This window comes from Urocampus carinirostris, chromosome 2, assembly GCF_059441175.1.
Source record: "Urocampus carinirostris isolate Australia breed hairy pipefish chromosome 2, RoL_Ucar_1.0, whole genome shotgun sequence".
In the NCBI taxonomy this organism is placed as follows: Eukaryota; Metazoa; Chordata; class Actinopteri; order Syngnathiformes; family Syngnathidae; genus Urocampus; species Urocampus carinirostris.
This window is the reverse complement of record NC_142350.1, coordinates 54622774-54640658: the sequence shown is the minus strand read 5'-3', so window position 1 is coordinate 54640658 and position 17885 is coordinate 54622774. Positions and strand designations below refer to the sequence as shown.

The following is a 17885-nucleotide window of genomic DNA, read 5'->3' as shown; positions in this document are numbered from 1 at the left end:
AAATTTTATTTTTGGAGATAAAAAAAGCGGAATTCCGCGAATTAGCGGAAAAATCACATCCCTGAGTACAGTTTCTTCTTCACATATCACACTCAAGTAAAAGTCAAAAGTATAGTGAATTAAAATACTCCTAAAAGTAAAAGAAGTCCCAAAATCGACTCAACTAAATGTATCAGGGTAAATGTAACTGCTAGTGTGTAATGGTGCTGATCCACGGAGATCGTAGTCAAGGGGCATTGTGGGAAATGTAGTTTTTGGTCAACGCGCTTGTTGACCTGTTTATTTTTAGGCGCTCAGACATTTGAACCACCGCCATGAGTCTGACACAAGTGCACTAATCCTTGTTTGAATTCTACCACAGAGAGTCCATAAATAGTCCATGTTGGTGACATGCGATTTTTATAAGTTCTGCCTCAGAAGCTGCAATTTTTGTTGCCGGAGCTCCTCTTCGGCCTCTGAGGCTTCTTCCTCTAGCGACTCCCGGATGAGTTCTTTAAGTCGGTCCACACCGAACCCGGTGGCGGCTGAGATGCTCACAACGTGCTTGAACACCCTGTGTTTCTTTGGTATCATGTTGTCAGGCAACGTATGGAAGAACTCTGCACCGAAAAGATGTTGTTTTTTTAAAGAATTTCTCCCAAAAAAAAAAAAACCCTCACCAAAATGCTCACCTTCCGGGTTGAGGAGTTGCTCTTTCAGCTCTTGTAATTTGTAGTCTGCATCCGGCAGGTCCATCTTGTTGACCGCCAGTACAGCCGGTTTGCTCACAAGCTCGTCCTTGTACAATTCCAATTCCTGTAGAGCAAAAAAATACATAGATGAGTGGATCCCCTTTAAAAAGAAGTTATAAATAAATAAATACCGTATTTTCTGGACTAAGTGGCACACCTGAAAAAGCCAAATTGGCCAGAAATTTGAAAGTGCGCCTAATATTCCGGTGCACCTTATATATGAATACATTTTGAAATGCATACAGTATGTATTTGTGATACTACGCGCGGTTTTATGGTATACTACCATATTTTTTGCAATGATCAGTGGAAAAGCAGAGACCAAAAATGCAAGACCGGAATAGACGCTGGGTAGCGGTGGTAAAAGTGCCAAAAAAGTGATACAGGCAACATAAAAAAGGCCTTATTTTATCTCACTATCACACTATTTTTCTAAATAGTAAATAGTCTTCATTTATATGGCACTTTTCAAGTCAATGAAGACTTCCCAAAGCACTTTACAATGTAATAATGTAATACACACTTACCTATTCACACACACACACTCACACAGATATAGCCAGAGTGACCCAAGCAAGGCGCCTACCTGCCTATTGGGGACATGAGGGGTTCAATGTCTTGCCCAAGGACACTTTGACATTTAACTCGGAAAAGCTCGGAGTCGAACCGACTACCTCTGCTGCTACCTGTGATAAAGAGATACAATCTAACGCCTTGTAGAGCGACATATGTATCACTGGTGGTCTAGTGGTTAAGTTTTGACGCTCTCAAAGCCGCAACCTAGGTTCAATTCTCGTTGCATTCATGTTTTGTGATCTTGGTCAGCAACATTTATCGACTGGCCAATCAATGCACTAATATGTATCGTGAGTGTATACAATGCGCAAAAGTTACATGGTAATATCTTCAGTAACTCTTAATGTAGTTTTGATTCCATGCGCCCTATATGTGAAAAATGTACGTCTTAAAGACTATTTTTGGGTGGTGCTCATTTTAACCTGGTGTGCCTTATAGTTGGGAAAATACAGTAAAAGGAAAATTTGACATTTAGATAAAATATTAAAATTGTATAGGAACAACGTTGTAGTAAATATTTGATCATATAAATAAATGATCTAATGAAAACATTATTTTAATTAGCAAACAATATTTTGTAATTCACTTTCAACAAAGTTTTATTAAAAAACAAAACAAACAAAAAAAAGTCATGGTGAGTGCTGTTAGGACATCATTCATCATTCTGTCCCAGTGAAGACAACAGACAGAACCTACGATCATCATAGATAGATAGATAGATAGATAGATAGATAGATAGATAGATAGATAGATAGATAGATAGATACTTTATTCATCCCCGAAGGGAAATTCACATTTCCAGCAGCATCCCTGAGCTGAGAACAGTACAATAATAAAGCCAAAAGAATACAATATACAAATACCCAGTGTGACGTGCAAATGCCCACTGTAGCGTGTTATATAGAGTAACTAAATAGTGCTTCACAGAATACATATTGCAGTAAGATTCGGTAATATCCAATGTAGGTGGTGTGGTTTAATGTGGGCCTTTACTCTGCCGGGTGGAGTTAAAGAGCCTCATGGCATGAGGAAGAAAAGATCTCTTCAGTCTGTCCGTAGTACAAGACAGTGACAGCAGTCTGTCGCTGAAACTGCTCTTCTGTCTGGAGATAATGCTGTGTAGTGGATGCGATGGATTGTCCATGATTGACCTCAGCTTTTTCAGTGCTCGTCTCTCAGCTACTGTTGTTAGGCTGTCCAGCTCTTTGCCCACAACAGAGCTCGCTTTCCTAGCCAGTTTATAATTAGCAAGAACGGGCGCCACGGTGGATAAGTGGTTAGTGCGTCTGCAGCACAGTTCTAAGGTTATGGGATCAAATCCAGCAATCTCGTGTGGAGTTTGCATGTTCACCCCGTGCTTGCGTGGGTTTCCTCCCACATTCCAAAAACTTGCATGTTAGGTTAATTGGCCGGTCCAAATTGTCCCTAGGTGTGAATGAGCGAGTGAGTTGTCTCTGTGTGCCCTGCGACTGGCTGGTAACCATTTCAGGGTGTCTCCTGCCCACTGCCCGAGTAGCTGGGATGGCCTCCAGCACCCCCGCTACCCTACTGAGGATAAATGGTGCAGATAACGGATGGATGGATGCTTTCAAAACAAAACTCTCCTTTTCAAACAAGACCTTAGTTTAGACTTCACCTGGTGACGGTGTGATTATGCCATTATTTTCCCACTCCCCAAAAAATTCCTTGATTCGTTGAACGATTGGAAATGTCAGTGATCAATTCAAAGGTGAAAAATAAAAACTTAGCGAGCGTGACCTTTGTGAGCAGCTGCACGGCCTCGAACGCTGACCTGAACGGCGTCTGATTCGCGAGCTGGAACCCGCAAACGTCCACCTAGAAAACCAAAGATGTACCGACGAAATGTTCACTCATGAACTCAAATCGAGTGATTCGTGTTTCACCAACCACAAACAGGAGCTGCTTGGTTCTCTCCACGTGCTTGAGGAACTTGTGTCCCATTCCTTTGTTGATGTGAGCGCCTTCAATCAAGCCCGGGAGATCCGCCACAGAAATCTAGACCAGTAAAAGGCACATCATCACAGACTCAAAACTCGAATGAGGTTTCTCTCACACCTGCTTGTGGTCCTCGTACATTAATTTACCGATCTGCGGCATCAATGTAGTGACTGAAGAGAAACATGATTAAAATCTCTTATGATAACTCAATTTCTCTCATTTAGGACTTCTGCACTCACAAGGGTAGCTAGCAATCTGTGGAGTTGCATTGGACAAGGCTTTTAGCAGAGACGACTTCCCCGCATTTGGAAACCTGAAGAATAGAAAAGACCAAGTTGGGACCCAGTGGAAACAAAAGTATGGATGACCGATCTTTTCGTATAGAAAAATAAATGAATAAATAAATACATAAACACCTACAAATATATGCCATATACAGGGTTCCCCCCATGATTTCCCCATTCAAATTTAAGACTTTCTAAGACCTTTTGGAGACCAGGTCCGATGAACCTTAAGACATATCTCACACCTACATACATTAATGAAATAATGCAAAAGAATATGTCAGAATAACTGCATAAGAAAGGGACTAGTAATCACTTTTTAAAATAATACAATATGGCAGGGGTCGGGAACCTATGGCTCGCGAGCCATATATGGCTCTTTCTATGAATATCTATGGCTCAGAGACAAATTTGATTGCATGCAAAATTTCTCCATCCTATTCGAAACTTGAGTTGTTCGTCCCATTCAGGTACACGCAAAGCCAATCCAGAGCTAAGTGTCACGGCGTTACTTCGCAGTATATATAGGGCACGTTTTTCACTACAATTTACAGTCAAGGTGTCACACAAAAAAGGGGGGAAAAAAACTTGTTTTGGCTGTACAACGCTAAAGAATCATTTATATAAAAGTTCACTATATAATCTGTGTTCAGTGTTCAGATACCTTATGATGAATCCACAGAACACACTGTAAATACGCCAAAACACCGGAAGAGAACTTAGTCTTTTGATTGGGTGAGTGGGAGGGATGGGTGGAGCCATGCAAAAAGCGCAAGCACTCCCTCCCATCTCTCGCCCTACGCCATCTGCGCCAAAAGTGAGCTCATCAGGCTCCCTATTTGCAGAATGTTGTGACGTTTTTACACAATAACAACTTGCATCTGGTTTTGAAACCAATATGTATGAAAAAAAGGGTCAAAAGGAGTTTAACCGATCTTGAGTAATTGCAAGAAAGAGACAATTTTAAAGTGGTATGTTTGTTGATTTTGGGACAGGGGCTCTGGCATTATTCTCTTTTCATAATTTTTATCAAATCATCAAAAATAAATGTGCTGAAGACTAAGCTTTTGTCTGGGGTTCGGGTTTAGCAATTTTGTAATATATGGTGTGGCTCTTTCCCAAAATAAAATTAATATTTTTTGCTTTTATGGCTCTTTGAGTCAAAAAGGTTCCCGACCCCTGCAATATGGTGTGCTGGGCCATTTCCTAGTACAGCCTGAAGCTACTTAAACTCAAAAACACTCAACCTCAACGGGTCATTTTCGAAAACACGGAAATCTGGAATTTCCGACTGACACATTGCATGTATCGGCCGGAGATCAATAAAGTTGGAGAAAACGAATCATAATTTTACGACACAACGTTCCTTACTTTAGTTAATTATACAGTTGTTAGCTCTATCACGTACATAAGACAGGGAAAAAATTCTGATATTTGATAATTAAATTTAAGACTAATAAACTATATTGAAGGCCTTAATTTGCTGTTATAAAATGTAAGATTTTTTTTCAAGGTTTCAAGGCCCCATGGGAACCCTGTATATGAAATAAATGAACGCAAATAAATAATAATAATAATAATAATAATAATAATAATTTCCTTTGTATTGTCATTCTTTGTAACAATGTACACAGAACGAAATGTCGATACACCTGATCCGTTGTAGCGAGCCGATGCAGCCGCAGCCAACAGAGGGCGCCGCCATTTTTACCAATGTTATAAGTCTTAGGTATGACTTGGCCGAGGCGCGAACCAGCGACCTCCCAGTCTCAAAGCGGGCGCCTTACCATCTAGGCTAAATCACATCATACCTAAATATATAATGATTTATTTATGCATTTTGTCATTTATTTGGTCTTTCATTTATTTTGGTATTTATTCTATCGTGTATTTTGTCACAACGAAATGTCATTCAAACGAGGGGTAAGGTCTAACCAGGTAAGCTTTTCACGTTTTGGTTGATCAATGATGAACAAATCAGCTACTTCCCCGATCAACCAACAGGTGAAAAGCTCAGATAGTATGACCCGCCCCCTCATACACGACAAAAACTTGACAAAATTCATGACAAAATAAACCTGACAGAATACTCAACAAAATAAGTACACGACGGAATACCTGAGAAAATATACGGCAAAAAACACTAATGAACATGACAAAATAAAACACAAACTTGTCATGATTACTGATGAGAATCACCTGTGCCCGCTCCTTTGGCGCCAACTGCCTAGGACTTTGATTAGCTCCCTGTCCTATTTAACCCCTCTCCTATCTGTCCCCTTTTGTCAGTCCGTCTGCGGACCTCGGTTGACACTAGGCAAGCCTTTTTTCGACTCTGACTCCCACCTGTTTTTTGCCCCTGTCTGTCCCCCGGCTTCAACCCGTTTTTGATCCTGACCACGTCTACTCTCCCGTCCAGGCTTTCGACCTCTTTTTGTCCCTGACCACGTCTACTCTACTTTCCTGGCTTATGACTCGCTTACGACCCAACCATGTTTTTGCTCTCCTGTCACGGCTACTGACCCGTTTTTTCGTTCCCGACACCACCATCGCTCGCCACCGAAGATTGACTTAAGCGTTCAAAGTGACCCGTTTCCCACGTCCAGCAATCACCGGATCGTGGGCGCAACCCTTTATCTTTCTTCCAATAAAACATGTGAGAAACGCAACGCAAGTGGGTCCTGTCTCTGTTCTGGTCTTGACACAAACTACTCAGTAAAATACACTGCAAAATAAATACACAACAAAATACATGACAAAATAGACCACAATGTAGACCACAAAATACAGGAAAAAATAAATCCACAAATAAATACCCCCCCCCCCAAAAAAAAACAAAAAAAAAAAAACAATTAAATAACAAAATATACGAATAAATAAAAATGTTGCATGTATGTCATTTATTTAAGTATTGTGTGGTTTATTTATCCATCCATCCATCTTTTGCGGAGGAAATGCTCCCAGGCAAGGAGAGACCATACAAACTCCACACAGTGAGGCCAGTAGCTGGATTTGAACCTGAGACCTCAGAACTGCGGGGCTAACGCGCTAACCACCCATCCCCTGAGGCACCCTGATCTATTTATCCGTACATTTATCTATATGGCATATATGTGTTGGTATTTATTCATATATACATCAATTTCTACATCTGGCAGGATTGGTCCTCCATACAATGGACCAACTCCAATATCAGCACTCACCCCACCAGGCCGACGTCGGCGATGAGTTTGAGGTCCAGTCGGATTTGTCGGGACTGGCCAGTATTTGGCAAGAAATTGGAGTTGAAAGTGCCACCGCGGCCTCCTTTGGCCACCAGCACGCGATCGCCCTCCGCATTCAAGTCTCCTTTTGCGGGAACAGAAAGACAAACCATGAATAATCAAATTATTTGTTTTTCCATTTGAGGTTCTTATAGATCAGACCTGGGCAAATTACGGCCCGCGGGCCACATCCGGCCCTTTGTACGTCCCTGTCCGGCCTGCGTAAGACCAATCATAAACACCATAAATTAAACAATTTTTTAAAACTTTTATTTTGAAATTTTATTTTGACTACATATGCACGTCACAGACGTAGCGCCTTCACGCGCGTATACACTTGAGTGAGTGAAGGTGATACTGTTCGCCAGGGTACCCTCAAGATGTCGGCACACCCCAAGAAAAGAAAAGTTGATAACGAATGCCGTATTTTCAACAAGACATGGACTGCCAAATATTTCTTTACAGAAATTAAAGGTAAAGCAGTGTGCTTAGTCTGTGGTACACAGGTTGCTGTGTTTAAAGAATATAATTTGAATCGCCACTACACGACCAAGCATGAAGATGAATACAGAAACCTGTCTGGTGAAGAGCGTGCAAGGGAGTCTGATGCGTTGCTTGCAAAACTACAAACCCAACAAGGTTTTTTCACTAAACTTCACACTTCCAGAGATGCAGCCGTCAGGACAAGTTATGTAATTTCTCATAAAATCGCCAGAAAAAGTAAGGCATTTTTTCCGACGGAGAGTTTATTAAGGAGTGTTTATTGGACTCTGCTGAGCTGATGTGCCCAGAAAAAAAGGGCGCGTTTGAGAACGTTTCACTCTCCCGACGCACTGTAACGAGGCGGATTGAGGACATCGCGGGAAATTTAGAGCTTCAGCTGAAGAAAAGAGCGGCCGACTTTGACTTTTTTTCTCTGGCTTTGGATGAGAGCTGCGATGTACGTGACACCGCCCAGCTGCTCATCTTCTTACGTGGGATAACCGCGGACTTTCAAATCACGGAGGAGTTGGCAGCCATGTAGTCAATAAAAGGGACAACCACAGGTAATGACTTGTTCAGAGAGGTAAATGCATGTATGGACATGTTAGGACTGAAATGGAACAAGCTTGCAGGTGTGACAACAGATGGTTGTCCAAATCTTGTCGAGGAAAAATGTTGGACTTTTAAAGAGAATGCAGGATAAAGTGACAGAAATGAACCCTGATCAGAAATTGACATTTTTGCATTGTATCATACATCAGGAAGTGTTGTGTAAGACAGTGTTAAAAATGAAACATGTTGTTGATTCTGTCACTAAAATAGTTAACTTCATCAGAGCGAGAGCTTTAAATCACAGACAGTTTGTTGCTTTGTTGGAGGAAAATGAGGCTGAACATGGTGACATAAGGTATCACTGCACTGTTAGGTGGCTCAGCCTTGGCAAAATTCTGAAAAGTGTCTGGGACCTGAGAGACCAGATTCAGGAGTTCTGTGTTCAGAAAGGTCATGACGTCTCAGAACTTTCAGATGAAGACTGGTTGGCAGACCTCGGATTCACTGTGGATGTGACTGCACTAATGAACGAACTTAATGTCAAACTGCAGAGCAAGGGCCTTTTTGTGCATGAGATGTACAGTGCAGTGAAGGCTTTTATGAGAAAACTGCAGCTTCTCTCAAGCCAAGTGAAGGACAACATTCTGACCCACTTGCCAACACTTAAAGAAGCCAAAAGATCAGGCGATCACCTCCAAAAGTACTCAACCATGTTAGAAACATTGCATGCAGAGTTTTCAAGTCGATTTCAAAACTCTTGAGAGTGAAATGCACATGGTCTCTTCTCCCTTCAACTGCAGTGTGGATGATGCGCCAAGTGAAGTGCAGATGGAACTCATAGATCTGCAGTCTGACACACTTCTGGCAGATCACTTCAAGTCAGTCTCACTGCTGGATTTTTACTCCTCCCTCAAAGAGGAGAACTTTCCACACCTGAGGAAGCATGCTCAGAGGATCCTAGTCCTCTTTGGATCTACCTATCATTGTGAACAGACATTCTCAGTTATGAAGTTTAATAAATCCAAACATAGATCCTCTATGACTGATGACCACCTTTCAGCTGTCCTTCGCATAGCCACTTCAGACATTCCGCCAGATTTCAATGCCCTTGTTCAAGCCCAGAACAGACTGGATTATTCTCACTGAAGAGGTAACATGAGGTGGAGAACATTACAAGTTATTGTTTGTGGAAATTAACAAGTTAAAAATAAATTGCACTGGTTCAATGATTGTTTTTCTTATTTAACCAATACACCACAATTTCACATAGCCTAATATAAATATTTACAGAGTGCTATATTCTTCTGATTATCAGCATCAGCTATACAAAATATTTAATTTGAGCATTTTACAATGAAAGAAAGTTGGTGGCCCTCTGACACAATTCAGGTTTCTCATGCGGCCCCTGATAAAAATTAATTGCCCACCCTTGTTATAGATCTATAACAATGAACTGCATGCGTCACAGATGGGAAAAATGAAATACAGTAGAAACCCCAGGTACATTGATACCGCCCTACAACATTTTACTTTACAGTTTGGAATCATGTTTTTAGGCCCCTCTTAAAAGCAATTTCCCCACAATACAACATCAACAAATTTGGGTTGGAGAAAAACGCATACAATTCAAACATTGCAGTGTTAACTTTTCCAAGATAACTGCCTGCTAATGCTCCAAATTATGAATAAAAATCTGGTCTGCTATCGGTTTGCATTGCCACATTATGAACCAACCAGAAACATGATAACCATGAAAACAATGCTTGAGATTATCAAACAAGATAAACAACCCACAGAGAGCTGGGACCACAAAAACAAAGGCTACTATCTGTAACACAATGTGCCGCCAGGGACTCAAATCCTGCACGGCCATAAGTGTCCACATGCTAAAGCCAGTGCACTTCCAGGCCCGTCTGCGGTTCACTAGAGCATCTGGATGATTCAGAAAAAGACTGGGAGAATGTGTTATGGTAAAAAAAAAAAACGTCTCGTGTTTGGAGGACTTAGAACATTGAATTGCATCCGGGGCCGTGTATCAAGAGATTTTGAGTGAAAATCTCCTTCCATCAGCAATGGCATTGAAGATGAGACGTGTCTGGGTCTTAAAGCATGACAATGATCCCAGGGCAACGAAGGAGTGCCTTCGTAAGAAGCATTATAAGGTCCTGGAGTGGCCTATTCAGTCTCCAGATCTCCACCCCATAGAACATCTGTGGAGGGAGTTGAAAGGCTGTGTTGCCCAACGATTATTTATAATTCTATTTAATCATACGCACTTATTTTACACATAAGTAGTCATTACTGTGTACCAGGGGACAGCAACCTTTTCGGTGCGGAGTGCCACTTTCAAATTTCCTTGTAAATCAGTGTGCCACAGCAAGATTAATGACTCGCACAACATTTTTTTAATATCCAACAGAGCTGTCATTTTACACCAGTCCAAATATACAACATGGATAGACATTTTAATCGTATAACTCAGTGTTTTTCAAGGCTTTTTGAACCAAAGTACACTTTTATTTATAAAAAAGTTCTGTGGCACACCATCCGTCAAAATGTTTGAAAATGAAGTTATGTCAAATATTTTACTGTACTACCTCATAAGCAGATAATTACTATATAAAAAGAAAATAATACTTAATACAAAAAAGAATGATGTACTTTATGTTTTTATTTTTTACAGTGCAATCTTAAATTGCTTTGCTAAACAAATTAGGTTATTAAATGCACTGTGCTACCTCAAAAGAAGATAATTAGAACATGAAAACTATATAAAAATCTACTGCTACCTACTGATATGGATGACTATTAGAGTTCCTTGTCTGAAGAGTGCAAAAATACTTAATAATGGCCTAAATTTTTGGAAAGATAATTCATGTCGTTTCCAGGAGGTCTACTGTGATGTTTTCAAGAAACAAGAAGTCTTTTCACCCACCAAGTATGATCCCTTTGTCACTGGTGATGGAGATGCCCACAGGGACCAAGATCTCCTTGTCTTCTCCCTGATCTCCTTTCAGGGAACGCACACTGTCGAAAAACGTGAAATGAAAACAGTAAACATGAAACGGACTTAGAAATCCTCATTTAAACATCTCACCTGCTGTTGGCTCCCGCGTTGGCTGCAAAGCGTTTTAGAGGGTACTTGTCCTTGACTTTTTTCAAGGTCATGCCTTTTGTGGCGACCACCCAAACGTCCCCGCCCTTTCCTCCGTGGCCCCCTAGGCGAGGTAAACCCATTCCACCGGATCCGCCTCGGACAAACAGTCGCAAGTTGTCCACAAAGTTTCCATACTGGAAAATAGTCGTGGCATAGAAGGAACGCATTTTTTGAGTATCCTTGTAATAATAATAATAATAATAATTTCCTTGTATTGTCATTCTGTGTAACAATGTACACAGAACGAAATGTCGATTGCACCTGACCCGTTGTAGCGAGCCGATGCAGCCGCAGCCAACAGAGGGCGCCGCCGACCACTTTTTAAGTCTTAGGAATGACTCGGCCGGGGCGCGAACCACCGACCATTGTGGGTAGCTAAGGTAAGATATAGTTGATATTATTATTTCTTATTCAGAGGTTAGGAAATAGGGTTACACAAAATATATCGTCCTGTTAGCATTTCTTTTTTACATTTTGCTATATTTTCAATTTTTGGGGGGGAAATGGTGCCTCAAATTTGCAAAATTATCTTATATGGAATTTTTTCTTATTTTATTAAAAGACATCCAACTATAAATCATAAAATACGGGAGATGAAACTTACTTAAATTAAGGATATTAGTCAGTCATGCCTTTTTTTAAGTATTATTTCTGTCTTACCTAAAATAATTCTTTAGCCATAAATTAAGGAAAGATATATGGAAGAAAAAAAATCAAAATCAGGGCCGATTAGTTAGCTCAATTTACGATTTCACATATTATTCATTGTAACGGTTTTAAGAAAAGTCAACAATTTTTATTTTATTGAAAATCATTTTGAAAACAATATAAAAAATAAAAAGATTTAGACCGAGTAAAAATGATCTGCTAAACAAAAGAGCATTTTACCTGGAAAGATGAACATTTTACCTTTATTTCCATTTGAACTTTTTGTGGTCTGTACAATGTTTATTTATAAGTCATTTTTTGTGTCTTTATTCACAAATGTTTAAAAGTATATACAGTTGAATAAATTGCCATAAATCAAATCATGTTCCCAAAAATAGATTCAGCTTAAGAAAGAAAATCCTACAGGGGATACTAAACAAGAAACAATATTGTACAGGGCTTAAGGCAAGTTAAACTCAAGACTTTAAGATTTTTTTAATGAATGCCCTTTAAAATCAAATTTGAGACCAAATTGAAAAAAAAAAAACACAATTGAAACAGCTTTTTCTAAAATGAACAAGTTCCAAAGTAAAGATAACTGTCTGAAGTTGCTATGTGTTACTATGGCTAGACCTAAAACATGCATTTACTTGAAAGGCCCGACTGAAACCACACAACCGTTTTGATAGTTCCGTTTCTGCGGTCCCGTGATATTGCCACGAAAGTAAATGTAAAAAGTAAATTAATATGCCACATTTTAACACTTTCGAAAATTGGATTTAAAACATCTCATCTCATTAGCCGTACTGCTTATCCTCAGTAGGGTCGCGGAGGTGCTGGAGCCCATCCCAGCAATCATCGGGCAGTGGGCAAGGGACACCCTGAACTGGTTGCCAGCCAATCGCAGGGCACAAAGGGACAGACAACTCGCTCGCTCATTCACACCTAGGGACAATTCGGACGGGCCAATCCACCTAACATGCATGTCTTTGGAATGTGGGAGGGAACCGGAGTGCCCAGAGGAAACCCACGCAAGCACGGGGAGAACATACAAACTCCGCACAGTAAGTCCGGTAGCTAACCCACACAGGAGGTTCCCAAGACCTTAGTACTGTGCCGCACCCGCGCTAACCACTGCGCCGCCGTGCTGCCCGGATTTAAAACATTTTAATGCAAATGAAGACCTTATTATCAGGGATCAGAATGGAGATTTTCATTTTCAGCTGAAATAGCCAGGGTCCAACAGCATTTATCTTATTTGCTATGTGAAAATTGCAATAGAATGAATTAAATCCAACAAAACAGAAACCATGTATTTTTTTCAGTTTTAAGATGTTTAAAACAATTGGGGGATTACAATGTTACAACCATCACCATTGTTGTTGTGTTTTGATGATGAAGATGGACCTTGTATTTAGCTACTAATCAACAATATATATGAAAATATATACATTAATAACCATTCATCATTAATTTGAAAATAGAATGCACAAACTGAACATGCTTAAAGAAAATACATGTCATAAATTTTGTTTATCCTGTTCTAAATATTGTATAAACACAAACGATAAAATCATTTCATAAATAAATAGATTTATAAACACCTCAGATTGGGATTTTCTGTCACACAGGGGAACCAGTGGTTGACTGCTGCTAGTATTTGAAGTGGAAGGATTTGGAAAGGCCAATAATGTTGAACCGGTGGTGTTACTGTTAGTTTCAGTGCCGATTTTAAATGCGGATCCGAGTGCATAATTTGATCGCCTGCAAGCTATTTTTGCTTTGTGCTTGTTCATTTTAGCATGATCGATCAGTGCCACACAACCTCGCGTACCATAATTGATCAGATCGACAAAGTATAGACACTTTGCTTTCCCTGGAACATCACACTTTGCGATGAACTGGCTCAAAGTTTCTGTAACTTCCTCGATCTTTGCGCCGATTTTAACGTTTACTGTGACAGTCTTCTCCAGCCATGACCACTTAAATTTATTCTTGATTCCTTTATCAATCTCGGAGACAAAAGCCTCTTCTTCTTTTCTTAGTATTTTCATATTTACTTTTTCAAACACTCATTTCACCGTTTGAAAAGACCGGAAGGAGCGCCATGTTTGAGAAAGCCAATGCTCTGAACAAAAGCTCCGCTGATTGGTTATCAGCGAACCTATCGACCAATGGTAGGAGTCGATCTATTTGCTATAGATCTAATGCGCTGCGCTTCTTTTTGCCGATTTTTCTCTAACTGCTAACTTGGGGTGATGAAACAGTCACGTATCATACCTCACCCCCCCCAAAATATTTTCTCATCGAATTTAGACGATTTACGGGAATGACCTTTGGGGTTCAAAAACAGCGGAAATCCGCGGATCCGCGGAAAATTCTGATCCCTGTATTATTGAAATAATGAATGAAATGCCTTTGAAGACTTCTCAAGGATACGCGGAAACCCTGTTGTAATTAATTTTATATCTTTCATATTTAAGATAACCGAAAAAAAAAAAAACCTCAACAAAATGTTAGTTTATAAATATTTACATTCCCAGTCAAGTACTAACAGGTTGGACAAATGTTATACAGGGTTTTTACAGCTTAGGACAAGTCAAATTCAAGACTTTTTGAAATCAAATCTAGAAAAACAATTGAAACACACGAAACAATTCCCGGCTCCTCTGTGTTATAAGTCGAAGTGTCCTTGGGCAAGACACTGAATCCCTAATGCCCCCAATAAGCAGGTAGTTGCCTTGCATGGCTGACAATACTATCAGTGTGTGAGTGTGTGTGAATTGTTAAGTGTGAAGCACATTGTAAAGCGCTTTGGGAAGTCTTCATTGACTTGAAAAGCGCTATATAAATGCAGAACAATTACCATTTAACAAAAAACAAATACTTTTTTGCACACAGTACATCGCGCCCTGTACACATTACCGGGCAAAACGTTTAGCCATGGCAAAAAAAAACGTTCGTGGAACAGCCACTTCTCATTGAATGTACACATTCCCAGGGTCCAAAGTAAACGTCTCAGTTCGAAATTGCTATGTGTTTTGTTGGTCTGCTCTGAAATGCCTGACTGAAAGCACAACATCGTTTTCATCCATTCATTAACTGCAGGGAACACAGAGACAGACAACTCACTCACTCATTCACACCTAGGGTTAATTTGGACCGGCCAATTAACCTAACATGCATGGTTTTGGAATGTAGGAGGAAACCGGAGTACCCGGAGGAAACCCAAGCAGGCATGGTGAGAACATGCAAACTCCACACACGAAGGTTTGACGCGCTACCCACTCCGCTGCCGTGCTTCCCAACGTTTTCATAATTCCATTATTGTGGTCACCCCCCGGATGTAAATCGGTGATTTATTAAAAAGACAATTGATAAATGTTACTTAATCTTTTTAGTTAAAACAAATGTAAAAGTGGGATTTTTAGAACAGACAACTTGTCCTGGAATCAATGGCCCTCACAGTCAATTTTCCTTTTTTTATTTACAGTCACCATGTTGGAAATGGGACGGGCTAAAATTCTCACAGAAAGCCAAAAGCATGGAGTGTCATGCCCAATTTCGTTGTCACAATATGTTAACCCATTTTGTAACAATGACAATAAAGGTGTATTCTATTCTAATATATTCTATTCTAAATCATACTAATATGTTCACGTTATTAAAACTTTCGAAAATTGGATTTAAGAAATTTTGATGGCCTTATTTTGAGAATAATAGATTCAATGCCGGCAGCACGGCGTCGCAGTGGTTAGCACATGTGCGGCACAGTTCATGTCTTGGGAACCTCCTGCGTGGGTTCAAATCCAGCTCCAGACTTCCTGTGCGGAGTTTGTATGTTCTCCCCGTGCTTGCGTGGGTTTCCTCCGGGCACTCCGGTTTCCTCCCACATACCAAAAACATGCATTTCAGGTGAATTGGCCGGTCCAAATTGTCCCTAGGTGCGAATGAGCGAGCGAGTTGTCTGTCCCTGTGTGCCCTGCGATTGGCTGGCAACCAGTTCAGGGTGTCCCCTGCCCACTGCCCGATGATTGCTGGGATGGGCTCCAGCACCCCCGCAACCAGGGTCGAGGATAGGCGGTGCAGCTAATGAGATGAGATGAGATTCAATGCCTTTTAAGACTCTTTAAGGATCCACAGATACCTTGTTGAAATCAATTTTGTGTGTCTCATATTTAAAATGACTAGAAAAAAACTCAAATTTTTTTTTGGTTTACAAATAGTTACATTTCCAATCAAATACCAACAGGTTGGACGCATGTTGTAGAATATACAGTACCAGGGTCACCGACCCTTGGGTACAAGGAAGCCCAGAGGTCTGTTCTTAAAATAAGTCATTGTGATTTTCTACGAAATGTCATGAGAAACCATTGACGTGATTATTAACTATAAAAACACGATCAAATCTTCCTATATTTTATTTAAATTACTGTGTATGTAAATTACTTATGCCCTTACATATGACAGATGCTTTGATAGTTGACCAAGCCGTGCTTATAATAATGACAACCTTAGGAATAACATATAGAAAATAGTAACAATTTAGAAAGGGGTATGCCCTGCGACTGGCTGGCAACCAGTTCAGGGTGTCTCCTGCCCACAGCCCGAAGATAGCTGGGATGGGCTCCAGCATCCCCGCGACCCTACTGAGGATAAGCGGTGCAGATAATGGATGGATGGAGGGATAGTAATTATATTTTAGAATTACACGAATCAGTGATTAAAAAAAGGAGCTATAAACTTCAAAAAAGTTTAGTGAACCTTAATTTTATTGCTGTTTTTATGGAGCTAAACAAAAGACAAAATGGTTGTTTCAACGATGAAATACTTGCATTGTATCTATACTGTTGTTGTTTTTACCAAAATAACATTGCGAAGCTGTTAAAAACTCATGGTTTTTCTTCTGGAAGATAGCTATCTCCAACAAACGTGTATAATTGTGTGCGAAATACAACTTTTGAGCAGTATTTACCTTACGGAAGCAAATTCTACACAGTTGGACCATCTTTTCAGGAGGTTTATGTGCAGGCTGCTAGCATGCTAGCAGCTACCGAGCGTGAGCTAAAGGACGCTAAGGGTGTGTCGTTCACGAATGTAAGGGCTTTTTGAGCCAACTCTTAGAGTCGAGACATTTTTTTTTCTCTTGAAGGCTTGCGACGGGTTAGGGTTGAGTGTCCAAACTTTTCAGAAAGCGGGCCAGATTTGGTAAAGTGAAAATGTGGGGGGCCGACTATTCAGCGTTTCATTCTTTGAACAGTCTTTCATAAACTCACCCTCCGTGAAAGGTTTGCAGTGCTTGTGACTCCATAGCTTGCCTTTGTAGCATTTTCACTTGATTCTCTGGGGCTCATGAAAGAGCACTGCTGTGCCATTAGAGCAGCTTCCAGTGGCTTCACTTTTCACAGCGTTAATTTCCAGTGAGCTTGTTGTAGTCAGCATGTTTCGTCTGGCAGTTCCTTTTGATATTATATTCTTTGAAAACAGCTAGTCTCTTTGCAAATGTTGCAGACACAGTTGTTTTGGGATTTTGGTGAAAAAAATACGAACATTTCCATAGGTCAAGTCAAGTCATGTTTATCTGCATAGCCCTTAATCCCAAGGAGTCTCAAAAGGCTGCACAGACTAGATTGATCTGCAAAGAAGAACCAGAAACCTTTAGAGTGTTCATACATTATTTTCTTTAAGCTCTTCACAATAAACAGATGTTTTCGCATAGAAACATTCCAGTTTGGATTTATCAGTGAATAATGCGGCATCATAAACATTTTTTTAAAAAGCCAATATGAAACTAAAAGTGGGATTTTTAGAACAGACAACTTGTCCTGGAATCCACGGCCCTCACAGTCAACTTTCCTTTTTTGTTTACAGTCACCATGTTGGAAATGGGACGGGATAAAATTCTCACAGAAAGCCAAAGGCATAGTGGCCAAAGGGCTACTGCCATCACCTGGTGAAATAGTGATGTTTTACTTTTGTACAAATTTATTTCATACCGCAGTGAGCATTACTTCCTGGCCACATATTATTAATTTTTGACAAAGGCTGCGGGCCAGTAAAAATTGATCACGGGCCGCAACTGGCCCCCAAGCCATGATTCGTAAGTAGAGTAGAACAGTGTGTAATACAGAAGTTAAAAGAATAAAAAAAACAAATGAATCAAAACAGGAAAGGGAGCCAAACTTAGACTTAGAAGTTTTTATGGGATTTGTGTAGTTTGTCTTAATTGGGT

General features: G+C 40.2%; 1 protein-coding gene across 1 annotated transcript; it reads right to left on the bottom strand.

The window, feature by feature from the left end:
- Nucleotides 1-248: 248 nt before the first annotated feature.
- Nucleotides 249-16741, bottom strand: gtpbp10 (GTP-binding protein 10 (putative)). Its single transcript, XM_088328061.1, has 10 exons — nt 16629-16741; nt 10946-11139; nt 10784-10875; nt 6754-6898; nt 3506-3579; nt 3384-3436; nt 3216-3323; nt 3066-3143; nt 672-795; nt 249-599 (listed from the first exon to the last, which is right to left on the bottom strand). Exons 1-10 carry the CDS (start codon nt 16659-16661, stop codon nt 400-402), a joined length of 1101 nt encoding a protein of 366 aa, XP_088184187.1. The 5' UTR covers nt 16662-16741; the 3' UTR covers nt 249-399.
- Nucleotides 16742-17885: the final 1144 nt, after the last annotated feature.

Excerpts from the sequence above, each read along its gene's own strand:
- gtpbp10 (XM_088328061.1), bottom strand. The coding sequence starts at position 16,661 with ATGGTCCAACTGTGTAGAATTTGCTTCCGTAAG. Across the intron at positions 11,140-16,628 it reads GTAGAATTTGCTTCCGTAAG|TATGGAAACTTTGTGGACAA; the intron begins GTAAATACTGCT and ends ACTATTTTCCAG. Across the intron at positions 6,899-10,783 it reads TGACAAAGGGATCATACTTG|GAGACTTGAATGCGGAGGGC; the intron begins GTGGGTGAAAAG and ends TTCCCGCAAAAG.